At 36.3% G+C, this 27,775-nt stretch overlaps 2 protein-coding genes and 1 long non-coding RNA gene across 8 annotated transcripts in view; 2 read left to right on the top strand and 1 right to left on the bottom strand.

Annotated features, from left to right (window-relative positions):
• Positions 1-27,775, top strand: part of insrb (insulin receptor b) — a 134,026-nt gene that overhangs the window by 25,935 nt on the left and 80,316 nt on the right. The window lies entirely within an intron of this gene.
• Positions 1,808-20,084, bottom strand: LOC127521182 (uncharacterized). 3 transcript variants are annotated; one of them, XR_007932306.1, is made up of 6 exons: positions 20,066-20,084; positions 3,986-4,099; positions 3,574-3,903; positions 3,107-3,226; positions 2,821-2,882; positions 1,808-2,631 (listed from the first exon to the last, which is right to left on the bottom strand). It is a non-coding gene; the product is annotated as an uncharacterized LOC127521182 (long non-coding RNA). The 3 variants fall into 3 exon arrangements; XR_007932305.1 differs by lacking the exon at positions 20,066-20,084 and adding an exon at positions 9,324-9,342; XR_007932304.1 differs by lacking the exon at positions 20,066-20,084 and having other exon boundaries at positions 3,986-4,132.
• use1 (unconventional SNARE in the ER 1 homolog (S. cerevisiae)) lies at positions 9,358-14,152 on the top strand. The gene is made up of 8 exons (XM_051910257.1): positions 9,358-9,523; positions 9,880-9,929; positions 10,177-10,255; positions 10,367-10,519; positions 11,278-11,293; positions 11,389-11,419; positions 11,504-11,666; positions 13,071-14,152. The coding sequence occupies exons 1-8, from the start codon at positions 9,422-9,424 to the stop codon at positions 13,251-13,253; spliced, it is 777 nt and encodes a 258-aa protein (XP_051766217.1). The 5' UTR covers positions 9,358-9,421; the 3' UTR covers positions 13,254-14,152.

Here is a 27,775-nt window from a genome sequence, read left to right as displayed (position 1 = left end):
TTTTCTTTTCTTTTTTTTTACTTTTCAAGTAGCTAATAATGTAATGCATTTCAATTTACAACAAAATGTCTCAGTTACTTTTTCAAATAAAGAAAACTGGTTAAGACCTCAACCAATTTGGGAATGCCAGTAAGGAACTAGTTCATCGCAGATATCCGGCGGTGACAGACATACAGTCTTTGATGTTTTGATGCTTTATTTTCACCACCTTAATTCCAAGTTTCAATAAAGTTTGAGAACATGAGTGCAAACGATTATATTGCGGTCTGAAACAAAGCATATAATAGAAATAAGTAACAATAATAGAATATAACACAGAATTAGAGTAAACACACAGTACCTTTTAAATAAACTAAATGAATGGTGAATATAGCATGAACACTTCAATAAATGATAATCAGTATTCACATGTAAATATACAAACACAATCAAAAATCACTAGCCTTACATTGTAAAGTGTCTTTTAAACAACAAATATCAACATGCCAAGCACAATATAATTTCAGGATGCTCATCCATTGATCATATTAACCAAACAATTAGCATAAGCTAAAGTGCATAAATCCACTTACTTGGTTCATACTGTATACACACACAACACCATCCCCTTTTTCGATGAGGAGCTATATTCTACAAACACTAGCCTAATCAATGCTACCTGCTGGAAACAGGTAGAGTAGAGCGTCTATATATGCTGCAGTGTTGACAGCACGCTCTAACATTGGTTAATCACTTGTCATGAAGACACAAGTGAAAATATATTCATAAAAGGCCCTTTTAACATAAGCACGGTACTTTGTTTTCCTTTGTTTTCTCTCCTGTCCCCATGTTGAGAGAAATCAGGAGTAATGCTGCCTTCACATGCTCTCAGAATTATTGTAAATACGAGTTTCCTGTGTAGGTAAAAATTGCACATGAACATCCTCCCATTTAGAAACTTGAATGCGATGAGCTCGTAATCACGACTTCAGAAGTAGGTATTATCAAATTTCTGATAGCACGTGAAGGCAGCACAAGTGCAGAGGCGTTGTGTGCGCTGTGTATTGTAGGCCCCTGTGAAGGCCTCATGGACACGAAAGGCAGCGGCACAGATCCTCAACAAAACTGTTTCCATAACGGCGTGATGAATTCGATCTACAACCAGAAGGAACTGGATTAAATATTTTGACTGTTCCGATCCCAATCTGACTTATGACCTGTAAGGCTGCCTGAATCATAATTATGCTCTGTTCGTTGTTGGCCAGAGGAGAACTGGCCCCCCGACTGAACCTGGTTTCTCCCAGGTTTATTTTTTTATCTTAAGTTTATTTCATCTAAGGCTCTGACTGAAGTCAGTTGTAGTTCTCATGTTTCTCTTTTCTTCAGTGATTCTGCTTGTTAACAGTAGGTGTTCATCAGTAATGCTCAATCATCACTTAATTACTCACTTAATTATCTCATTAACTTTAACTCTAACTTTAACTGCTTCAGTGTTACTACAGTGTTACACTATATAGAGAGGGACCATATGTACTCTGAGCAGAGTTGATTTAACTCTGGGGATTTTGCTGTGTACTGATAACTTAACAATGACACCATTTTCTTCTAGAGCTGCTGTACAGCCAAAATTATTTTCCTGTTATCACTGTAAAGCTGCTTCGACACAATCTGCATTGTAAAAAGCGCTGTATAAATAAAGGTGACTTGACTAGTTCTAAACTAAACATGAGCATACATTTACTCATCTCACTATTCAGTATTCCTCAAAATGCATAAAAACAGTAAAATGCAAACTCAGAATATTACACAAACCTGCAAAAATTAAATATATCTTAAATTACACAACTTTATTAACCAATGTCTTTGCTGCTGACCTTCAATGATCCAGTTCATCCATAAGCAAAAATGACTTTAGATAAACATCACATTTGTGTTTCATTTTTTTGTTTTTGTTTTTATTGCTTAAGTAAGAGTGTTGAACTTTCTTCTCCTGTGTCCTATTCTTCTGCAATCCAGAATGGCAGCACAGCTGAAAGGTTTGAGTTGCACCCTCTACTGTACAGGAGTGAATTTGCATTTCCTTCAGCCTGAGGCTTATTCATTTCACTTTTGGTGTGAAAGGGCCTTTACATTTGCAAAACGTAACTTTTATTTATTTATTTATTCTTGTAATAAAAAACAAACAAACAAGCAAGTCTAGCCCAGGAGAGAAAAACTAACACAAAAGTAATGCAATGCATTACTTTTCAGAAAAAGTAACTAAGTAACACAATTAGTTACTTTTTAGGGAGTAACACAATATTACTTTTAAAAGTAACTTTCCCCAACACTCACTACATCCCATTCCACTCAGTTAATAGCAACTCAGAAAGAGACATAAACAAATAATCAAAAACTTTGATTATTTGTTTATGATTATTTACAAAGTTGATCAATTCTAAAATCAAAAGTTATCATAAAACTTGATTGACATTTAATGTTAAAGCAGCACACAGTTCTGATCTTTAGAATCAAATAACAATCAGTCTCTCAGTATGCTATTTCATATGCAGAGTATGGCAGTACTTCTAGATATTCATGATCGGTCAGTGGATTCTGAGGAGGAACAACAGCGCTGTTGGTCTGGATAGAAGTTATTCTTCTTTCTGAAATCTAAATGAATTATATAAAAAAAAATACTTTAGCTGTTAATTCCCATTTATAAAGACGCTTCACATTTGCACATTGATTTTTTAATGAAACAATTTCTATATTATTGTTGCTGCATGGAATATAAAACGTTTGCAAAAGCAGTCACAAAAACTGAATTATTAATATAAACAGCAATAAGACATGTCTTACCTGATGACCATTTACATATTTAGGAATCTTCTGAGACAGCTTACGGGTCATCATTAATAAACCTAAAATAGCAAAATAATCTCTGATTAAATTTATTGTTAAATGTAATACAACCAAACTTGTAAAATTATGTATTTTTATATCATTCATTTTCAATATATTATAAACATATTTTAGGTATTTAATATAATTTATATAATAAATATGTCAAATAAGCTTCAGTTTAAAGGAAATTTACCTGATTTAAATATATTGTGATCTTGAATATGACTTTTAATTCACTCACCTATTACTGCAGCAGATAGCATAACAATCAACAGGGTTAATATGACGATCAGGATCTGATATGATCTCTGATCTTGTGGTGGATTTTGTTGCTCTGGTTCACTGAGATCTGGGTGAGCTCCTGTGTTTTTGAGTAATAACAATTACAGATAATTTGGATAGTTTGAATAATTATTACAATTTTTGTCATGCATCCTTGCCATTTAGACTGCAAAATAACTTTGCATAAATATTGTTATTATTATTAGAAACATAATTAGGATTATATAACAATAATAATAATATATCTGAGAGGTGTACAGTTTGGTACTGTCCTCTTGCCACACATCTTTAGAAAAGCAAAGTATCTTATTTCATTTTTTGTTTGGATAATTCTTATGCAAAACAATTATTTAAATAATAATAACATTAATAATAATAATAATAAAATATATCTCAGTTGTATATTTATTGCATTGCATTACTTACCAGTGGTGTCCAGTCTGATACCATCACTGATCTCTAGAGTGGTCCTGCTTGGTTTTACACAGTAATAAGTTCCTAAATCATCAGCAGTGATATTATTAATAATTAATTGGCTCCTGCTACCCTCTGAATATTTGTTGCGGAATTTTTTGTCGTAATATTGAGCCACTTCAGATCCAGTTGTTCGCAGTATCATCATTGGATGAGCGGATGATTTTATCACAAACCATATAACGACTTTTAATCCAAACTCACAGGTGACAGTCACATTCTGTCCTAAAGTGACCTGTTGATCAGTTAAACCTTCTGTGTGTTGAGACCACACAAACACACCTGAACACACACAAAACACATCATTCAGATTATCATGACAGAATCACAATGAATCACACAAAGTGACATGAAATAAACTTACAGAGGAGTGAAAGCAGCAGAGTCTTCATTCTGTGATCTTGTTGAACGTGTTCAGGTTGAACTTGTGTGCAGATTGATGTGTGTAACTTTATAACGTCTCTTAGAGGAAGTGCTGCTGCTGAGCGTCAAAACACAAAATGAATCAGATGATGAAATTTACACTTACGCTGACCTCATTTTTCATTGTTGTTTAATGACCACTATCGAAGTATAAGTGATGTAATGTTTTGGTAAACTTAGGCCCAAATGTACATCTTAAATATATTTTCTTCCTAAATCATTGAAAACATTATTTTAGTTGTAATGAATCTAATATGAAAAATAAGGGAAGTTGCCAAAATATACCTTTTCTTTTGAAAATGAGTGTATATCATGTGGGTTTGTGTCATATCCGGCAGATTCATCGAGTTCTTGTTATAGATGTTATGAATAACTTTCCAGTTACTTTCCAGGCCACAAACAAAATTGAAAAACAGCTTTGGCTGAATCACTTTTTGCCTTTACAGTTTTTCTGAATTGCTAAAACACGTTTCTCTAAACCATCACCCACTAAACATCTGACTCTTCTGGCAAAATCAAGCAATTGCCTCAAAACCATTTTGTCTGTGCTCAAAATCAAACAATACTTTCAGATCTTACACACAGCCAGTCAAAATATGAACACTACAGATCATTCATTAGACACTACATCAAAAAATGAAGAGCACAGAATCCAAAGCATGCAGTTACAGTAAAAAGTATATTGTAACACAGTAAACTAATTTTGAAATTACGTAAAAAAGTGATCACAACTTAGTAAGGTGAATAAACTGTATTCTGTATGCACTACAAGTATAGTATTGTACTGAATATTGTATAGTAGGCCTATTGAATGTCTGTATATTCAGCCTTGCATACTGTAAAAATACAGTAGTCCAACTGCAAAAGCCAAAAAGGTTAAAAAAATCTAAATGAAAAGCATGTTACAGTATACTTAAAGAAGCTGTGCAACTGTACTTCAAAAAAGAATGGTTGGTTTAACTTAAAAAAGTAAATTACCTAGTTGCCTTAAAATTTTGAGTTCATTGAAATTAAAAATGAGTTACAGTTTTTTTTATTCGCTTTGGTACTATTTTCACAAGTAAGGTGTACAATTTCAAAACTCTTAGTACTAATATCACAACAGATCATCAAAAGTGCACTTTATTCAAACATTTCAGCATATTTTCAATTGTTTTAGTACAATACACAAAATCACAAAGTATCCTTTTCACAACAAAAAAATAATGCTATTACTATCAAATTTTTCATTTGCATCTCTTTTCGTTCAGTTTAATACATTTGTCTATCATTTAATCCAACTGAGCTTAATGGTTAATCAATAAATCATTTGGTACACCTATATTTCTATAGATTTGATTCTATAGGCATAGTTTCTATAGAAATTATTTGCAATTTCTGATATGGATAATCAAATGATTAATGTAATGAATTATAAGCAATTTGTCTTAGATTATGACCACAATTTTCAAAGTGTGTGTGTGTGTGTGTGTGGTCCTGGTAAACGCTGTGTTGTGAACCAAATGTCCCAACAAGGATGGTAATACCAGTAATTTTAGACTTTGTTTGGACATTTTTTTGTCCGTCTGATGAAAACAGCTTATAAATCATATGAAATGATATTTTTATAAAATAGAAAAATGCAGAATGTTTTCTGTGATGGGTAGGTTTAGGGGTAGGGTTAGTGTAGGGGATAGAATATACAGTTTGTACAGTATAAAAATAATTACGCCTATGGAGAGTCCCCATAAACCACATATACCAACATGTGTGTGTGTGTGTGTGAGTGTGTGTGTAAGAGAGAGAGAGAGAGAGAGAGAGATAGGGAGATACAGATACAGATACAGAGAAATTTGAAATTTGTGAACACAGAGCAGGATAGAGTACAAGGAAAAAGAAACAGTCAATGACTGTATAACATCAGATTGATCAGAGATGCTTCAGAAGAAGGGAGACAGATGGCACTGTTTTACATTATAGAATGCCATGTGATACTCTAAACTGTAAAAGGCATTACCTGTGTTTAGCATTTAGAAACATAAGTGCATCACAGTGTGAAATGTGATTTAGTGCGTGAGAATGAGTTTAGAGTTTTGCAAAAAGAGTGCATAAGATTAGCAAATGGTGTCTTAACTATGTGGACTTGTTTAATGTTTTACAGAAATAGTGATTTATTCGACAAATTTGTTTATGCTACCGAGAATCTGGTTCAGAGTTTTGGATTTAGTGTTTTAGCAATTCAGAAAAACTGTAATACAGCTGAATCATGGGGAAAAAGTCTAGCACATCTTGATTTTTTTTCATGTCCCACTTTTCTTTGCAAAAGAGTTTGAGATTGATCATGTTCTGACAGGGATTGCTTGACAGTTCCTTTGTTGACTTAGATTTGTGTTGTATTGTATATTGATTTATGTATAGTTATGTTTTATAGATAAAAGTAATTGTTACATGTTCCCTGGTTTTGTGTTTCTTGTTTTTGCTATTTGGACTTTTATTTTGAAGTGTATTTTCTGTTCACATTGTTCACATCTTATGTTTAGTTACTGTTTTTAAGTAAGCAATAAGGTACGAGAGACTGTGCTGTATCGTGAATAAGTCACAGCTGAAGGGCATTGAAAAGACTGAATTGTTGTGAACACGGAACAAGTCGCAGCTGACAAATGCTTTGACTAGCGCTGTCAGTCATGGGAAAACCCCTTAACTGTTAAAAGGACAAGATAATACTTCAGATATTTAAACAGATTTTTTTATTATAAACATAGGACTGACCTGAAGGAAAATGCTAAATCTGAATGCAGGTAATAAACTCGCTCACTCGATCTCTTTCTCACAATACTCTTCTACATAATACAGTACATTTCAATGAACAATATCAATTGAGAACATACAGTTTACGTTGCTAAGAGAGGTTGCTAAGGGTGTTGTGTAGTGATACACAGAACCGTTGGGTGAAGCGGTCATAGCAGTGTTTTATCATGAATAAAACACAGCTACTGACCAATGAGAATCAAGGACAGGAACCAACCGTTTTATAAATATGTATATTTTTCTTACAAAAACCCATCGCTTCACTTCAGAAGGCCTTTATTAACCTCCTGGAGCCGTGTGGATTATATTTATGATGGATGGATGCATTTTTGGGGGGCTTCAAAACAGGCCCCCCTGTTCACTACCATTATTAAGCTTGGTAGAGCCAGGATATTTTTAAATATAGCTCCGACTGTGTTTGTCTGAAAGAAGATAGTCATATACACCTGGCTTGAGGGTGAGTAAATCATGGGATAATTTTCATCTGCCATCTTGTGTGTTTGGGCCACACATAACGCTGCAGTTTCCCACGAGGCGGCAGCATCCCCTGCAGTTCCTCTTATCACAGCCACAGAGGCATTTTCTGAACACCTTGCTGTGGCCACTGAGGCAGCTTATGAACTCTGTGAACTTTCTAACATTTGCAATGTGGGCACGGAGGCCGCCCCTGCTCACTCTGTCAAAGCCAAGGAGGAAGTCTCTGAACTTTAGCCCAAACTCGGCTAAAGATGGTGCACTCATTTTTATGAATGGAAGAAAGTGCAACGTGCAGTATGGCAGAGAATAAGTCCCGCTTTCTAAATAAAAGAGCCAATGAGATAGTTGTCAAAATTCAGTGGTGTTTTTAAATATTAAATTTAATCATAAGTTTGGTGAACATTTTTGGAGAGTTTGATGTTTCTCCATTCAAAGTGATAGGAGATGTACTTGCATGACTGAAATAGCTGCCTAAGAGGCACTTCAAAGATGGCCACTGATTAAAATGACTTGCCTTAAAGGTGCAATATATAAATTTTTTGCAGTAAAATATCCAAAAACCACTAGGCCAGTGTTATATATATTTTGTTCACTTGAGTACTTACAATATCCCAAATGTTTCCAACTATTTGTAAATCGTGAGAAAATTGTAGTTTTAACCAAGGCTCCGGGACGTGTGAGGAGTCGCCTGTCAATTGCGTCATACCCGCGTTACCCTCAGTTTCCGGTTTTATTTTGTAGAAACCATGGAAACACCAAAGACGCTTTAATATATTACACGTTTTAATAGACAAGGGAACAACTGTTTGGTTACGTTTATAGACAGAAAACGAATTATTGTTATATAGCTGAACATGTTTAGTCTTATTGTTTAAATCTAATTTTCTTGATTTTTTGTGAGTACCATGCTTTACCATGCCTCAGAGAAAAACACTATTTTGTCAAGTAGCTAACATAGCATAATCAGATGCAGCTTTATTTTTAGTAACAGTAATACAGAATTTTCTCCATCATACAATACGTTTTAAAATTAATTGCATGCCATTTATCAACACAAGCCATCCAGTATTTAATATGATATTCTAAAATCGATCTAGCTTACTGCAGTGTGTCTCACAGCAGCCACTGAGCGAACGCGCAGAGTAACGTTATAGCATCATTTTCAACACAGTCAAATGTATCTGATATGATAAACAGCGCTGTGTTACCTCATACTCATGACCGGAAAAGCGGAAGCAGCGTCGGCGACTGTGGCATAATAAAAGTTCCACTGCTCATGAGGCGTGTGTTGCGCAATCGCTCCAGCGGCCTCGTTCAGCTCCCACAACACTCGGTCCTACTCTGCTTTATACTACAATGACGTTAATAATCGCATCCATTAACATGATTTCTTCCTGAGTCCTATCCCTATTCTTTTGCACCGTCCGTTGAGGTGAAGACCACATGTCCCAAGATTCCACGCTCAAACTTGGCTAGGATTCTAGCGACCTCTAGCGGACAGAAATCTTACATATTGCACCTTTAAAGAACTTTGCTCATAAGTCTGTTCGAAATCAGTTTTGGGAGAAACATTCATGCACAAACACCACCTGCAAAGTCAGATGATAGGGCAGTGAGGCACAAAGTTAGCTGCCTAAGCTTTCAGATGCAGCCCATGACGGTTGAGCTAAAAAATAAATAAATAAAAATGGCGTCTGAAAGTTGCAGTTGGTGGTCAGTTTGTGTCTACATGTTCTTGATCAACTTTCCCCCCAGCTTTCAGATACAACCTGTGAGTTTATTGTTTGCTTTTGGGATTTGAAGGAGATTTTTAATTATAGCTAACTAAAGCAAAGAACTCTACATAAAACAGTCACCAAAGTATGTAACTCCAATATGAAATAAAAAGACATTCAAAAGATGCCAAATACAGATTCATTACATTTTACAATAGACCTAATTTCTACACTTTTCACAGGGACACTTAATTTGGCGTAAATTGATACCCGCGCTCTGAATACTGCAGAAGCTCTTACCAACCCCTCCTGCGTAACCAAGAAGGACTCTTCATTTGTTGCTCGGTTCCGCCTTGTTGTATGTAAAACTCGCGCGACTTCCGCTTTGAGTGTCAAATATGGCCACGTCCAGACTAGAGATCAATTTCATCAGGTTATTATCGCGCTGTGAATCTCTTGCTTCAGAGAAAAGAGGCGAGACAGAATGGAGACTAGAGAAGGTAATTCATAACAAAATTACATTTACGTTTAATTATCTGCGTTTGAAGTAAATGTTTATATTTTACACGAGAATATTCTGCATGAAAACAACAAAGAAATAATACCAACCTCATTTATATATGAATTACGTGTCATAAACAAAACAAGCATTCGTGTTAATAGATCATGGTAGAATTAGTTCATTTATCATTTGTTTACTGTCTTATATACTGTATATATGCATGGATGCATATGTGTGTGTGTGTGTGTGTGTGTGTGTGTGCGCGCGCGCGCGCGCGCGTGCTAAAGAATGTATTACATTGAGAATTATTAGAAGGAAAATCATATTAAACAGGTTTATTTTTGTCTTTTCAAGTATGTTGGTGCTCTGGAGGAGATGCTTGTAGCCCTTAAAAAGAGTTCAAGGTATGTTTATATAACATTACAGGCAATAATGTGTCATATATCATAACATTGAGTGAAGTAAACATAAACCATTTCAACATTTATTGTGTGAAAATGATTTATATCAGTGTTTACATGAAATTTAAGATGATGTCGAGATTAAAAAAAAACAGCTCTCTCTTACATATGTGAAACTTCTCAGACTGTGATATATTAATACAGATATTAATGTAGATGATGAGTCATGATTTATTTCTGATTCTCCCAGCAAACCAACACCAGAAATCCTGACAGACTACAACCGCAAGGTGGATTTCCTCAAGGGTCTCTTAGAGGCGGACAAACTGGTCAGTCATTATATCATTTGTTCACTGCATGATCAATGACAATAGACAGAAAATGCATCATCGGCCTATGCTAATCATAGTACAGTAAAGAAATGTTTTGTTTCCTTATAGCCATCTCCAGCAGAGAAGTCTTTAGCGAATCAGTTTCTGGCTCCTGGGCGAACGCCTACGATATCCAGCGAGAGAACGCCGGCGAGTAAGACGGTGCACATGCAGAGTAAAGCGCGATGTGCTGAAGAAATGAGGAAGGAACTAATGAGCACCGTACGACTCTAACCTCTTTACACTACAGATGCACTTTTTATATATTCATGGATTTTTTTTTTTTTTTTGGTTATATGTTTGTTAACAATTTGTGACAATAAAACAATTCTTTCATAAACCCCAAAACTACTAAAAAAAATCTTCAAACAAGAACTTTACAAAACAAAAAACATTAAATAACTAAATTTTGTTATATTTGTGCTAGTGCGGTCAAATCGATTAATCGCATCTAACATAAACGTTTGTAAATATGTGTTTGTCTGCGTGTGTGTATATATATATATATATATATATATATATATATACACACACACACACACGCACACACATATTTACAAACTTTTATGTTAGATGCGATTAATCGATTTGACCGCACTAATTTATGCATAAAACAAGCAACAATATTGTCAGAAAACAAGTCTTGTTGGTTTTTAGTGTCATTAACATACTATTATAGTTTAATTTTTACTAATCATCACATATTTTTATTATTATTAACTTTTATTTTAGTTTGAGTTATTTTAGTAAGTTAAACTAGTTGAACACAAGATTTTATTTTCTATATTCTCTTTCAGCTTATTTTATAATTAGCATTGTTTTATTATGGTTTTAGTTAACGATAATAACCGTGGTCTTGACAATATTATATCTTAGGAATTTGCTTAATTGAGACAAAAATACTGATTAAGAAAATAAATGTATTGTACAGTGTAAAAATGTATATTTTTACTGACTCTTCTCTTTCCTCTTCTTAACAGGGTGCATCAAGTTCTGGTAAGCTTTGTTTTGTATTTTAATTTAAATGCAACGTTTTACAAAAGTAAATTACAGATATTAATCATGCATTTTTCTTTGTTCTTCATTGTTAGGTTTATTCGAGACGGATCTCAGACACAGAAAGTAGGTGATGCTGTCATTGATTTATTGAACGCATGGGTGTCATCGGTATCTATGGCATTCGGTTAATTTCTCCTAATTTCTCAGGAGTTTTCCTGTAGACGAGCGACAGTCGGCGACAGAGCTGGACGCTATTCTACAGCATCATAACAGTCTCCAGGAGAAACTGGCCGATGACATGCTGAACCTCGCTCGCAACCTGAAGAACAACTCGCTCGCGGCCCAGAACATCATAAAGCAGGACAACCAGGTCTGATGTTTTCTTATCTCCCTTAAATTAATTATTACCATCTCAAAAGAATGGAATAAAAAAGATTATATATATATATATATAGCGTGTTGTTATTATTAAGATTGTTATATGCCATTTATTGTTTTATAGAAAGTCTCCACAATAATGAGCATGTATAAAATGTAATGCAGCAGCTTGAAGAGGTTATTCATGGATTATTTGTTGTCTGACCACTAGAGGGCAGCAGCATATTAGTTGAGTGTTACACTCACTATTGAGATTTTAAAGGGATAGTTGACCCAAACTCTTGCGGTATTCTCTTGACAGAATTTTAATTTTTGGTGAATTATCCCTTTAACTCGCAATGTCTTGTTACTACATCCACATGGAATTACAAATCTGTAACTAATGTTTTTTTTTTTTTTTTTTTTAAATGACTTAAATTATTTAAAGGATTAGTTCACTTCTGAATGAAAATTTCCTGATAATTTATTCACCCCTATGTCATCCAAGATGTTCATGTCTTTCTTTCTTCAGTCGAAAAGAAATTAAGGTTTTTGAGGAAAACATTCCAGAATTTTTCTTCATATAGTGGACTTCAACAGGGTTCAATGGGTTGAAGGTCCAAATTGCAGTTTTAGTGCAGCTTCAAAGGGCTCTACACGATCCCAGACGAGGAATAAGGGTCTTATCTAGCAAAATGATTTGTCATTTTCTAAAAAAAGTAAAATTTATATACTTTTTAACCACAAATGCTCATCTTGCACTGCTCTGAGATGTGCCACGCATTACGTAATCACGTTGGAAAGGTCACGCATAGGCAGAAGTACCGAGTAAGTGTTTACAAAACGAACGTGCAAAGACTAAGTCAAACGGACTTTACAAAAAAAGGTAAAACAACAATGTCGGACGATTTTGAAGTTGGAGGAGAAAATGAGATTTTCGCCCTACCGCGGTACTTCCGCCTATGTCACGTGTGACCTTTCCAACGTGATTACGTAATGCATTGCAGAGCTAGTGCAAGATAATGATGATTTAAAGTAAAAAAAAAGTACTTTTTTTTGTAGTTAAAAGTATATTATTTTTATTTATTTATTTTTTTAGAAAACCCTTATTCCTTGTCTGGGATTGTGTAGAGCCCTTTGAAGCTGCAATTTGGACCTTCAACCTGTTGAACCCCAGTGAAGTCCACTATATGGAGAAAAATCCTGGAATGTTTTTCTCAAAAACCCTAATTTCTTTTCAACTGAAGAAAGATGAGGGTGAGTAAATTATCAGGAAATTTTAATTCTGAAGTGAACTAATCCTTTAACAAATTATGTCATTAAACACTGTTCAAACCTTTGCCATTCTTAAAATAGCCTAAAAGTTGAATCTCCTAGCATTGAACACACTGTGACATTTTCTCCTCCTCGTTTTTAGACCCTCACTCAGTCCATGCGTCAGGCCGACATGAACTTCGAGAAGCTGAAGACGGAGTCGGAGCGCCTGGAACAGCACGCCAAGAAATCCGTCAACTGGTTCCTGTGGCTGATGCTGATCGTTGTCTCCTTCACGTTCATCAGCATGATCCTGTTCATAAGACTGTTCCCGAGACTCAGATGATGTTAGTCATCATTAGAACTGCTAGATTTAATTTATCTATAACAGCAAGTTTACATATAGATACTAGCCAAGAGTTATTGAGTTGACTGACATCCTCAATCTCTTGTCGTCATTCCCGTGAAAATGTACATCACCTGCATGCCATTGTGATGTCATAATGAATAAGTTGAATCCCTGTGACACAGATAATTCTAATTAACATCATAAACGAACCCCCTAGTATTTGTTTGGCCATGTTGATGTTCGTTAAAATGAGCAGTAAGTAAACTAAATCAATCGGTCCTTTTATTTACAACTCGTGTAATCTGACGACTAACGCTCTTCTGCTAATTTTGAGATGCACATTTTCGCTGCATACAAAGTTTTCCCTGAATTGTCGCTATGCCCAACATAAAGGTTCTGTTTAATATAATGGCCTACATTTTGACAGATATGAGCGTTTTGAGACGCTTAAAATGACGGAAAGTTTTATCGAAGTTAATCTCAAGTACGAATACTAAAAACGAACCAAGCTGTTTTAAGGTCCAGTTGACTTGTCCAGGCTTGCCGTGTCAATCAGGAAATGTTCTGGCAAGCAGTAGGAAGTATTTTTGCTAGTCGAAGCACAGATGGATACTGTCTTCTCCACCCAGAGAGTAAATGCCCCATATTTAGCTGCTATATCTATTTGTGCTTGTTCCCTATATAACACATGGAGTGTTAAGTATTGCTCGGATTTGGTTAACATGTTTGTTCAACTGTGCAGCTCTTTTAATGGATCGATTGATGTTCATTTGAAATGGACGGCCATTAATTGTTTATGTCCTTGTGCTTGTGTTTGCTCCTTTAATTGATTCACATCAACATCTGTGAAGAAAAAACGACGTATTATTTTAATAAAACAATTTGCAATCCTTCTATACTTGGTGTCTACTTTTATATTTTTAATCCTTTTTCACAAGTAGACCTACATTGTGGCAATAAGGTGTGGTCACATCTAGCTTTGTATGGAGAATTTACGCAGGTGAAATCAAGTCATTTCAATAGTAATTCATGTGATCAGGAATTTCGTCTGAGAGCGAAATGTTTTCTCGCATATTTTTCGCATTTGGATCTGTTCATGTCAAATCATCACGTTGACCACCAATAGAAAGCCGCTTGGTTAAGTGAGTTGTGTGACAGCAGACATGAATGCACCTTTCGCATGCCATTTTACCATTTGTAATAGTTTATGTTTTTAGGCCAAAATAATAGTTTGGCACATTTTAAGTTTTTGCTGTTTTATAATAAAGGTAGGGTAGGCATTTTTTTTATAAACAGTCTTGTTATATTGGTTAAAACTCTTTTCACATCCTGGTAGCAATCAATAAAAGTGGTCCAAATATTTAAAAAAAAAACCTACATTTTCTGTGGAAGTCTGAGGACCATAAAATATTCACCCAATCATTGCATTCGGTCCTACCTGCCAATCAACATATGTACTTCCATACCTCCACGCACCCAGGCATCACGCAATCAGGACGTTCCTTAAGGCTATGCTGCGTTCCAGACGAGGTTGGACGTGGGAATATCCCAAATTAAATGTCCCACTTCAGACCTGATTGAGTTCCAGGCAATCAGACATCATGTTCACATGTTGACCACATGATGTCACCATGAAACAATGAGAGCATATCATGTTTTTGTGTCAATTATGGCAAAAACAGAATAAAAACAACATAAAATCGCCTTGAAAATGGCTGGTTGGGGTTGATCGATGTACCCCGAGTTCACAATTCAAATGTCCGACTGTGAGTGGCATCCCAGACGTTATTTCCAAGAACAGGTTGGGAAAAATTGGGGCTACTGTACCTTAAACATTTTTATTTATTGGTTTAAAGAGTAGTAAAATAGGCATTGTTCATCAAATTATTTATATCATTGTAGTATTGGAGTGACCACCAGACTCTCTCTCTCACACACACACAATCCATCCCTCTTTATAGACTATGTAAAATGGTGCCTTTGGAGGGGAAATCCGTGCTGGCCCAAATCCGTCCCACATCTGCAACGAGCGGTATGATGATCTGGGCCACATGTGGCATGGAATGATGGCAAGGTGGCGGACTGCTCCTTTTAGCCAGATATAAGCCACAAGCAGGCCAACTCCACAAACAGAATTACAGCTTCACATATCACTAACCAGATTTACTTTATTTCTGTCATTCATTAACAGAAGTTCTTGAGAATTTACAGAAGTTTAACGCTTGTCACCATAATGGTGATTGGTGTTTCCACTAGTTGGGCTCTTAACTTTTGTAATATGTTTGTCTTTTTTGGCTGCTGTGACAGTGTGTTTGTCAAACACATTTGTGGTAGCCAAAAAGCTGAAATGAGATCAGATGATGATGATGATTATTAGCTATTGGTGTTTTTATAATCATTGTGAAATAACCTGAATCACTAATGTCACTTGAATATAGTTCAGCTCCAGCCCTGCTCAACACACCTGTCTGTAATTATCAAGTGCTCCTGGAGATCTTAATTAACTGATTCAGGTGTGTTTTATCAGGGTTGGAGCTAAACTTTGTAAGTAGGTAGGTCTCCAGGAACAGGGTTGGGCACCCCTGATTTAACTGCTTCTGATCGAGACGGAGCGTCGTCGATCCCAAATTGTAAATATCAAACATACCTTTGGTGTTAGTTTTTCTCTTGCTGCTGAAATTGTGTTAGCTGTGGCAAAAATAGCAAGGGAAAAGGTGATGTTGACAACTTGATGATGAAGAGGTTGTCATCATCTAGTGGTCTAATATTACACAGAGTGTTTTTTTTTATCATGTAGATATAATGCAGTCAATTTCAACTTAATAATAGTCTGTTATATAATGCATTGCGGCATGAAGCATGTCACCATTGTTGAGATTTATATTTCTACGTAAGAGAGTCTATGGTTGGAAAGATGTTTGAGCAGCCCTGCAACAGTCAACCTGAAGCTTTCACCTGCACACCCACTGAAGCTAAGCAGGGTTGAGCGTGGTCTCTATCTGGGTGGGAGATTTCCTGGGAGATTGGGTAGCTGCGGGAAGAGGTGTTAGAGAGGCTAGCGGGTCTGATCAACCTGTGGCCTGAGTGGGTCCTAACGCCCCAGTACAGTTGCAATAAGCTGTACTGTATAAAGGGTGTAACCCTGGTGTTAAATAGTCTCTATAGCACATCACATACCGCTCAACGCCCCAGTACAGTCGCCATAAACTGTACTGAATAAAGGGTTAAAATAAACCCCAGAAAATAAGAGGTGTAACCCTGGCGCAAAAATAATCCCTACATTACATCACATACCATGCAGGTAGTTAGTTAGTTAGTTTCACATCACAAATGATATATTACTTTATTTAGTTCTTACAACAGGGGTGTCCAAACTTGGTCTTGGAGGGCCACTGTCCTGCAGAGTTTAACTCCAACTTTCCTCAACATCTGTCTGGAAGTTTCTAGCAAAGCCACTGGAAGGCAAGCCTGCAACCTTTAGCCAAAAAAGCGTAACGGCTAATGCTAACTGGCGGTACGCATTGGCGGCGTATGCAGGGAGGAGTTTTGAACAGCGACACGATAGGCTGAGAGATGCCGCACGTGATTAAGTTAGCCGTTACGCTTTCTCCAATGGTAAGAGATACAGACCCTCTTATCTCCCTATAATAATACGATCTCTGTTTCTAGTACACCTAGTCAGACCTTGATTAGCTGGTTCAGGTGTGTTTAATTGTGGTTGGAACTAAACTCTGCAGGACAGTTGCCCTCCAGGAGCAGGACTGGACACCCCTGAACAAAACCGACTGTCAATGAAATCTCATAACAAAACAAAACCGTCATTGAGAGAATCATCGAGATCTCATAAAGAAAAACAGCCATCGTTGAGATCTCATAGCAGAATAAAACTGACCATCAATGAAATCTCAAAACCAAACAAAACATACTGTCTTTGAAATCTTGTAAAGGAACAAAACCAACCATCATTGAAATCTCATAACAGAACAAAACCGACTGTCATTGAAATCTTGTAACGGAACAAAATCGACCATCGTTGAAATCTCATAACCAAGCAAAACCGACCGTCATTGAAATCTCACAACTGAACAAAACCAACCATCGAGATCTCGCAACTGAACAAAACCGACCATCATAGAAATCTCATAATGGAACAAAACCAAGAGTCATTAAAATCTTAAGGAACAAGCCATCCGTCATTAAAACTTTGAACGAAACCGAGTGACCTTGAAATCTCGTAATGGAAAAAAACAGCCGTTATTGAAATCTCGTAAAGGAACAAAACCAACTGTCATTAAAATCTCGTAAAAGAACAAAACATACTGTATTGAGATCTCGTAACTAAACAAAACCGACTGTCTTTGAAATCTCTAAAAGAACAAAGGAACAAAACCGACCGACACTGAAAACCAACCGTCATTGAGATCTCGTAACCGAGCAAAAACGACCATATTGAAATCTCGCAAAGGAACAAAACCATCCACCACTGAAATCTTGTTATGAAACAAAACCGACTGTCTTTGAAATCTCGTAAAAGAACAAAGGAACAAAACCAACTGATATTGAAAACCGACCATCGTTGAAATCTTGTAACTGAACAAATCTGACCATCATTGAAATCTCGTGATTAAACAATGCCGACGTTTAATTTGTTTCAAATTCTACCGTCATTGAAATCTTATTTCGGAATCAAACCGACCATCATAGAAACTTCATAAAATAGCAAAACAAACTTTATTGAGATCTCGTAACTGAACAAAACTGATTGACAATGAAAACCGATTTTCATTAAAATCTTGTTAGGGAACAAAGCTGAGTGACATTGAAATCTTGTAATAGAAAATTGTCGTTATTGAAATCTCAAAATATAGCAAAACCAACCGTCATTGAAATCTCATAACCCAGCAAAACCAACCGTTATTGAAATCTCATAACACAGCAAAACCGACCAAAACCGATCAAAATCTCATAACCGAATACAACCGACTGTCATTGAAATCTCATAACCAAATAAAACTGACCGTCATTATAATCGCATAAAAGAACAAAACATACTGTATTGAGATCTTGTAACTGAACAAAACTGACTGACAATGATAACTGACAGTCTTTGAAATCTCGTAACCAAACAAAACCGACTGTCACTGAAATCTTGTAAAGGAACAAAACCAACACCGTCTTTGAGATCTTGTATAGGAACAAAACCGACCGTCATTGAAGTCTCGTAACAAAACAAAACTGACTGTCTTCGAAATCTTGTCACAAAACAAAACCAACAGTTTGAATCATTTCGAACTCAACTGTCATTGAAATCTCATAACGGAATAAAACTGACCATCTTTGAGATCTCTTAATGGAACAAAACCGACTATCATTGAGATCTCATAACTGAACCAAACTGACCATCGTAGAAATCTCGTAATGGAACAAAAAAACCAACTGTCATTAAAATCTTGTTAAGGAACAAAGTCAACCATCTTTGAAATCTTGTAAAAAAACAAAACCAACTGACACTGAAAACCGACCGTCATTGAGATCTTGTAACCCAGCAAAACCGACTGTCATTGAAATCTTGTAACGGAACAAAACAGACAATCACTGAAATCTCGTAACCAAACAAAACCGACTGTCTTTAAAATCTCGTAAAAGAACAAAGGAACAAAACTGACCATCATTAAAATCTCATATTGAAACAAAACTGACAGCTATTTCACAATAATTATAAAATCATCATCTGATCTCATTTTAGCTTTATATGCTACAGCAAACGTGTTTGACAAACACACTGTCACAGCAGCCAGAGAAGACAAACATATTATAATAGTTAAGAGCCCAACTAATGGAAATACCAATTACTACGGTGACTTCAAATGAAACAAACATGAGCGTTAAACTTCTGTTAATTCTCAATAAGAACATCTGTAGATGAATAACAGAAATAAAGTCAATCTGGTTAGTAATATGTTAAGCTGTAATGCTGTTTTGGAGTTGTTTAATCCTCCTCTGCTGAGATCTGGAGAGATTTAAAGTCTTTTATCTTCAGTTGATTTCATTTAAGGCTGTGGCTGAAGTCAGTTGTAGTTCTTGTGTTTCTGTTTGTCTCTTTTTTTTCTCTCTGTTCTCTTCTTTCCTTCAGTGATTCTGCTTGTTAACAGGCTTGTTAATGCTAAGATGATTCTATAAATAATATATAATTATTTTGTAGCTCCAGAGCTCTAATATTGGATAATATGGACAAAAAGGATAGAGTTATTTCTGAATTAAGTGCAACTCTTGAGTTCTTATACCGATCAATTGGTGGTACAGTCTTTGTTAGCTGTGTCTTGAATTGATGGTTCATGCAGTTTTACACCGCAGAGTATGAACAGAGCCCATAGTTTTTTATTAAATAAATAAACACACGCACATGCAGAGATCGTATTATTATAGGGAGATAAGAGGGTCTGTATCTCTTACCATTTGAGAAAGCGTAACGGCTAACTTAATCACGTGCGGCACCTCTCAGCCTATCGTGTCGCCATTCAAAACTCCTCCCTGCTTACCCCAATGCGTACCGCCCGTATCGCCAGTTAGCATTAGCCGTTATGCTTTTTTGGCTAAAGGTTGCAGGCTTGTCTTCCAGTAACTTTGGTACATGTAGCTAACATAGCCTATATGCATGTGTGCATTACCACCTCGGTAATGACATTCACTGTCAATAATTCACTTTGACAACGATCCCTTACGGAAGCAATACACTTTAGCTATGTTTGTAATTCGTTCTAATGTGTCAGGGGAATTGTCTTAAAACGTTAATCAAAGTAATATCATACCTTCTGTTCTCTTCTTTTTAAAGAACGTCAAATAATGGACTTGAACCGTTCTCCTGATCCTTTTGAACACAAGCGAAAAATGACGAAAGCTTGCTTGAATCGGAGCTCTGGCGTGACGTGCGCAGCGCGTTACAATACTGAATTCTGATTGGTCAATCGCTGTTATTTATAGTTTATTAAGTATCATACAGAGAATTTTAAAATTTCGTTTACATGATAAGATTTACATAACACATAACAGTGTTAATCTAAAGGAGATGGTAAGGGGGAATGGTGTCTTTTAAAGAGGGGATGCTTTTTGTCATTTTTTTCAACAAGGGGGATGCCATCCCCCCTCAAACCGAGCCCTGGTGATAACATGCTATATCTAATAAATGAATGACCTGTAGGCAGGCTTATGCTTTTTCCCCTGACCACTGATGGTAGAATTTGCTTTTTTGTAGTCAAGACTTTAAAATCTGTTATACAGACAAGGGTGTTCAATAAACATATTGAGAAGAATTCACTTAAAGGTGCAATATGTATTATTTTCTGTCCGCTAGAGGTCGCTAGAGGCCTATTCAAGACAAAGGCGTAGCTTGATGACGCCAAGTTTGAGCGCGAAATCTTGGAACATGTGGTCTTCACCTCAATGGCCGGTGGAAAAGAATTGGGATAGGACTCATGTGAAGAAATCATGTTCATGGATGCGATTATTAACGTTATTGTAGTATGAAGCAGAGCAGGACCGAGTGTTGTGGGAGCTGAACGAGGCCGCTGGAGCGATTGCGCAACACGCCGTGAGCAGCGGAACTTTTATTATGCCACAGTCGCCGGCGCTGCTTCCGCTTTTCCGGTCATGAGTATGAGGTAACACGGCGCTGCTTATCATATCAGATACATTTGACTGTGTTGAAAATGATGTTATAACGTTACTATGTGTGTTCGCTCGGTGGCTGCTGTGAGACACTTGTTGCACACTGCAGTAAGCTAGATCGATATTAGAATATCATATTAAATGCTGGATGGCTTGTGTTGATAAATGGCATGCAATTAATTAATTTAAAACGTATTGTATGATGGAGAAAATGCTGTATTACTGTTACTAAAAATAAAGCTGCATCTGATTATGCTATGTTAACTACTTGACAAAATAGTGTTTTTCTCTGAGGCATGGTAAAGCATGGTACTCGCAAAAAATCAAGAAAATTAGATTTAAACAATAAGACTAAACGTGTTGAGCTATATAACAATACTTAGTTTTCTGTCTATAAATATATCAAAACAGTTGTTCCTTTTCTATTAAAACATGTAAATATTAAAGCGTCTTTGGTGTTTCCACGGTTTCTACAAAATAAAACCGGAAACCGAGGGTAACGCGGGTATGACGCAATTGACAGGCGACTCCTCACGCATTCCCGGAGCCTTGGTTAAAATAGCAATTTTCTCACGATTTACAAATAGTTGCAAATATTTGGGATATTGTAAGTACTCAAGTGAACAAAATATATAACACTGGCCTAGTGGTTTTTGGATATTTTACTGTAAAATTTTACATATTGCACCTTTAAGTAAAACGTGTGACAATTTGCCCCAGTCATGACAACATTTCTTTTTCTAGGCTATATAGAAACAACACATCTGCACTTCATCAAGTAATATTACGTCTTTTAAAAAATATTTTATGTTCGGAAAAAATGCTGAAGTACACGGAAATTTATGTGCTTTGGAATAATGTTCTTTATGACCCCTGTCGTTGTTAGCTTAGCAGTCCCCTAATGCATCATAAATCATTGTTACTGACACGAGACTCCTGTGGACCCAAAGGCCTAATTTTCCAAACCAGGTCGATCCACCTTTGAAGTGAAGCGAGCAGATAAAGTAGCTGTGAGCTTTAATTTCGCGGTTCCTGACAGGGAAGGCTCTGATCCGGGCCGCGCGGTCTGGAAGGTGGCGGGTTAGCTGAGGTGAAGGGATTGAAGCGACACCTCCGCCCGGCCGTGGGCCTCTGCTCAACCCCTGGGTAACCCAGCAGGTGCTGCAGAGTTCCTGGAAACCGCTCAAGTTCACAGAGATTAAGACACAATAAACCCGCCTTCTCAGTAGATCTTTAATCGTAACATGGAACAGTTTTTACCTGATTAATACGGAAAAAAATTAATTAAATCATGTCATTTTTGGTCACGGTTGTGAAAACGCGCCCTGCGCTGCCAAAGCCGATGTTTGGATCCAGAAGTGTAGCATGTGGTATCTTCTCAAGGTCGATTCTAACGTCAAATGTTTTGTGCCACATTAACAATTGAATCAAGGTCAGATTTGTCCCACGAATGGTTACTGACAAGTTTGTGCACATATTTCACAACTGAACATGATTTTTTGATTGTTTATGAGTCATATACTGAGTCAAGGCATTTTCATGTCAGGTTTATGTCAAGTTTTGAAGTCAGTGAATAAGTAAAGACAGTTCTGTGGAGTGCGGGGGGCAGTCGGGTGGAGGGCTTGTTTAAAACAAAGTTGTTGCAACATGCCCCAGCAGGAAGTGCAGTGTGGGAACGCTCTTCTGCTTTGATCCTCAGCAGCTCCTCGCAGAAGGAGCCGCTATAATTACGCCGTTGGTCCTCCAGGATGGGTGGTATGGGGGATCTGCCCTCCTGTAAACACTAATGGTGAGCAACACAGAGGAAGTTGTTCAGGAAGCTCTTTGGTTACCTGGTTTCTCATTCTTTCCTCCTTGGTGTTGTGGTAAATAACCTCTTCTGTTCTGAAACTGTGCTGGCCAAATCACTTATCTTATCCAGTTGTATCTTGAGGCTGTTTTGTGTATGGTTTTGTTTGTGTAAGTTTAGATAGATTAGATAGATAGATTAGATAGATAGACAGACAGACAGACAGACACTCACAAGCCACTTCATTAGGTAGGACCTTGTTAGTACAAGGTTGGACCCCCTTTTGCCTTCCCAGCTAACCGATTTTGCTATAAGAACATTCTCTAAATATTCAGTGTTGGTTCTGGGAACGTAAAAATTGTCCAGTTTTCTTGACGTTAGAGGAACGTTTTTATAAGGTATGATGTTCCTCAAACTTAATTTTGATTTAAAATTCAACATTCTAGGAATGTTGATGGGGTTGGGAACCGAGAACCGGTAGTGTTTTTTGAAAAGAACCGGAAGTGTGCAAGATTTCTAAGTTTTGGTTCCGAAAACGGTTCTGGTGTGATGGGTGGGCGAAGTGCGGGGAGCTTATCCTTTAATAGAGACATCTCACATCATGAATATTATAGCAATGAATGCACTGAAAAGCCCTCGCGCTACTCATATACATCAGATTACAATGCAGAGAGAGAGAGAGAGAGAGAGAGAGGTGCCCAAAGCTGCACGATTAATCTTTAAAAGATCACGTTCTCGATTTCATCACACACATGATCTAATTCCTAAATTACAACGATTCGCCCGTGTATATTAAACCTTTGACAAAAATAAAATCGCGACATTCAAATCTGCGTTCGCGCTGCCGTTGATCTAAAGAGAGTTGTCATGTGTAGATATAAACAGCTTCACAAACAGTCTTTTCAAACGCACAGTATCATTATTTCTGTGTGACAAATAGGCCTATTCCAATTATGGTATACAAAAGCTTATTATTCAGATAGAAACGCTGATGTTTATGTATAATAAATTACCTTCTGAAAGTAACTGGACTTCAAATAACGACTGTATCGATTGCATTGTTACGCCACTAGGTGGCAACAAATTTACTGTTAAAAATGTGTCTATCACTGAATCATTCTTTCAGAAACAAGTCTTTATGAATCCATCTCACAAAAATATTGTTTCACCTGTCTGAATCTTACATGTGTTCAAGCGTCTTATCTAATTTGAGGTAACACGTTACAATAAGGTTCATTTATGAACTAACCATGAGCAATACATTTGTTACTGTATTTGTTAATCTTTGTTAATGTTAGTTAATAAAAATACAGCCGTTCATAGTTTGTTCATGTTACTTCACAGTGCATTAACTAATGTTAACAAATACAACTCTTGATTTTAATGTATTAGTAAATGTTGAAATTAACATGAACAAAAATTAATAAATGCTGTAGAAATGCAGTTTATTATTAGTTCATGTTAATGTAGTTAACTAAAGTGAACTAATGAACCTTATTGTAAAGTGTTAGTGAATTTGTTGAGATTAACAGTCATTTTACAAGAATAATAAACACAAAAAGGACTGTTTAAGTCAAGTATTGTGCATTTTTCCCTTACTACTATTTTTTATTAGTTGTTTAATTATTTTAATGGAACCGGAACCGGAATTGTTAGGCAGAATCGGAATCGGAACCGGAACCGGAAAATTTCTCACGATTCCCAACCCTATTTGTAACATTCCAAGAACATAAAAATGTCCAGTTTCCTTAATGTTAGTAGAATGTTATTTAAAGGTTAGTATGATGTTCCTGTAACATTCTTTCAGTCATTCAAACACCTGCTGTGAACAAACACTGAAAGAAAGAGAAATAAGAACTTTCTTCAGCCACAGCCTTAGATGAACTGAGGATAAAAGACATTAAATCTCTGAAGGTTTAGATGTTGATGTCTTATTGAAAATGTTTCGTTTGGGGTCACCATCATGGAGATCAGTGTTTGCTTTAGTTGGGCCCTTGACTTTTGTAAAGTTTCTTCTTTATCAATAATTGCAGGTGTTTTCAGAAAACACTTTTGCATTGATAAAGCTGAACAATATGTCTGTTTTAATAACAAACAAATGACTGAATTTAAGTGGTTTAAACAACTGCATTTTTTTCTATAATTGCTGACTTAAGGAACTGATGCATTATTGAGAATAAGACATTCTGTTTAAGACATGTTTTGTGTCATTTATACACTCAGACATCAACATTCAGCATATGAAACACAACAATGGTGACCTGCTTCTTGCCAGGATACAAAACACATTCATGGCTCCCAGCATGCATTGCGGCATGAATAAATTATGCAGCTGAATTATTATTTTTTTATTGTCACCATTGTTGTGGTTTGTATGATAAGTCTGATGTCTAAGTGTGTTGTGTTTAACTTTGAAATAGTTTTAGACAATTTTACAAAAATCTCTTCAGTGTTACGAATGATTTTATCACATCATTTGAGTTTATTATTCTCAAATATCATTTTAATTCTAAAAGTAAGCAAAACTACAGAAAAAGCAGTTGTTTGTCAAAACAGACGATCTGCTTTATCAATGCAGAAATGTTTTCTGAAAACACCTGCAATTTCTGATAAAGAAGCAACTCAACAAAAGTCAAGGGTCAAGAGCCCCACTAAAACAAACATTGATCTCCATAATGGTGACCTCAAACGAAACATTTTCAATAAGACATCAACATCTAAACCTCTGTTATTCCTCAATAAGAACTTCTGTAGACATCTGACAGTAATAAAGTCAGTCTGGTTAGTAATAAGGGAAGCTGGTAATGCCGTTTGTGGAGTTGTTTAATCAGATCTTCAGTTCATCTAAGGCTGTGGCTGAAGAAAGTCGTAGTTTGTGTTTTTATTTCTCTTTCTTTCGGTGCTTGTTCACAGCAGGTGTTTGAATGATAGAAAGAATGTTTCAGGAACATCATACTAACCTTTAAATAAACATTCTACTAACATTAAGGAAACTGGACATTTTCATGTTCTTGGAATGTTACAAATCAACGTTCCTAGAATGTTGAATTTTAAATCAAATATGATTAAGCTGAAAGAACATTTGAGAAACGTCATAAAAAAACGTTCCTCTAACTTCAAGAAAACTGGACACTGTTTACATTCCCAGAATCAACACTGAACATTTAGAGAATGTTCTTATAACAAAATTCCGTTAGCTGGGTTCAGAGCTGCCTTAATTCTTCATGATTCAACAAGGTACTGGAAACATTCCTCAGAGATTTTGGACTATACTGACAAGATAGCATCACACAGTTGCTTCTGATTTGTTTGCTCATCCATTATGCGAATTTCCCATTCCACCACATATCCAAAGGTGATCTATTGGATTAAGATCTTGTGAAGTATTTGATAGTGAACTCATTGTCATGTTCAAAAAAACAGTCTGAGATAATTTGAGCTTTGTGACATGGTGCGTTATCCTGCCGGAAGTAGTCATCAGAAGATGGGTACACTGTGGTCATAAAGTGATGGACATGATTAGCAACAATACTCAGGTCGGCTGTGGCATTTAAATGAAGCTCAGTTGGTACTAAGGAGCCCAAAGTGTGCAAGAAAATACCCAAACACCATTACACCACCAGCAGCCTGAACCGTTGATACAAGACATGATGGATCCATGCTTTCATGTTCTTTACGCCAAATTCTGACCCTACCATCTGAATGTCACAGCAAAAATCAAGACTCATCAGATGAGTTAAGGTTTTTTTTCAATCTTCTGTTTTGTAATGTTGGTGAGGCAGTGTAAATTGTAGCCTCAGTTTGCTGTTCTCAGCTGACAGAAGTGACACCGGTGTGATCTTCTGCAGCTGTAGCTCATCTGCTTCAAGGTTTGACATGTTGTGTGTTCAGAGATGCTCTTCTGGAGACCTCGGTTATAACCAGTGGGTATTTGAGTTACTGTGGCCTTTCTATTGGCCCAAACCAGTCTGGCCATTTTCCTCTGACCTCTGGCATCAACAAGGCATTTTCACCCACAGAACTGCTGCTCACTAGATATTTTCTGAAATACTCAGACAAGAGCCATTCCACATTCAAAGTCACTTAAATCAACTTCCTTCCCCATTGTGATGCTCAGTTTGAACTTCAGTAGATCGTCTTGACCATGTCTACATGCTTAAATGCATTGAGTTGCTGCCATGTGATTGGCTGATTAGATATTTGTGTTAACAAGCAGTTCAACAGGAACAGGTGTACCTAATAAAGTGGCTGGTGAGTGTATGTAGATAGACAGACAGACAGACAGATAGATAGATAAATAAATAGATAGATACTTCACGACTTCATCACAACTTCGAAATGTGTTCAAAAACGTCTTTGATCTTCCTACGTAGACCTCAAACTCATTCAAACTAACTGATGAATCTATAAAACATTTCACTTGATATCTTGCTCTTTTATATGCATGAGTGATAAGAGTTCAATAGGCGTGTCTAAACAAATGTTGAAGTGAACATCGATCTATTCGTTCTTCTAATAATGTCAATATCCCACTGGCAAAAAAAAATCTAGTGTTATTGACAAAGGGGTGTAAGTAATGAAACAGCAAACAATATTTGCTCTATCAGTGTTCATAGACATTTGACATTTGCTTGTGTGTTTCTTTTAGTTAAGTTATGGCTTTAAAAGGTCCCTATGCAAACAAAACAGGTGTGTCCGGGTGTATCAATAGCATATTTTCCTTCTCATTTGTACTTATCTATACATATTTCTGTCACACAATTATTTATTTAAACTTATTATAATTTCCCTGCAAATTAAACTATGAATTTAGTGTTACAGAATTCACTCAGCAGTCACATTTTTAAAATTGTGCATAATATTATATATAACAAAGTGAATCTCTTGAAAACGTTTTGAGACTCACAGCATCAAAATCATTAGCATATGATCTATAAATGCTTTACATTATGAATAATATACTGTAGTTTTTCTGCACTATGAGAATGAGGATTATTTTTACACTATGCATATACAAATGTGTGATTTTTTAATAGTATGGTAATGAGAATGAGTTCTCATTGGC

The sequence above is a fragment of the Ctenopharyngodon idella genome, chromosome 10 (genome assembly GCF_019924925.1).
Source record: "Ctenopharyngodon idella isolate HZGC_01 chromosome 10, HZGC01, whole genome shotgun sequence".
Classification (NCBI taxonomy): Eukaryota; Metazoa; Chordata; class Actinopteri; order Cypriniformes; family Xenocyprididae; genus Ctenopharyngodon; species Ctenopharyngodon idella.
Note: the sequence above shows the minus strand (reverse complement) of the source record. Positions and strands in the feature narration are given on the sequence as shown.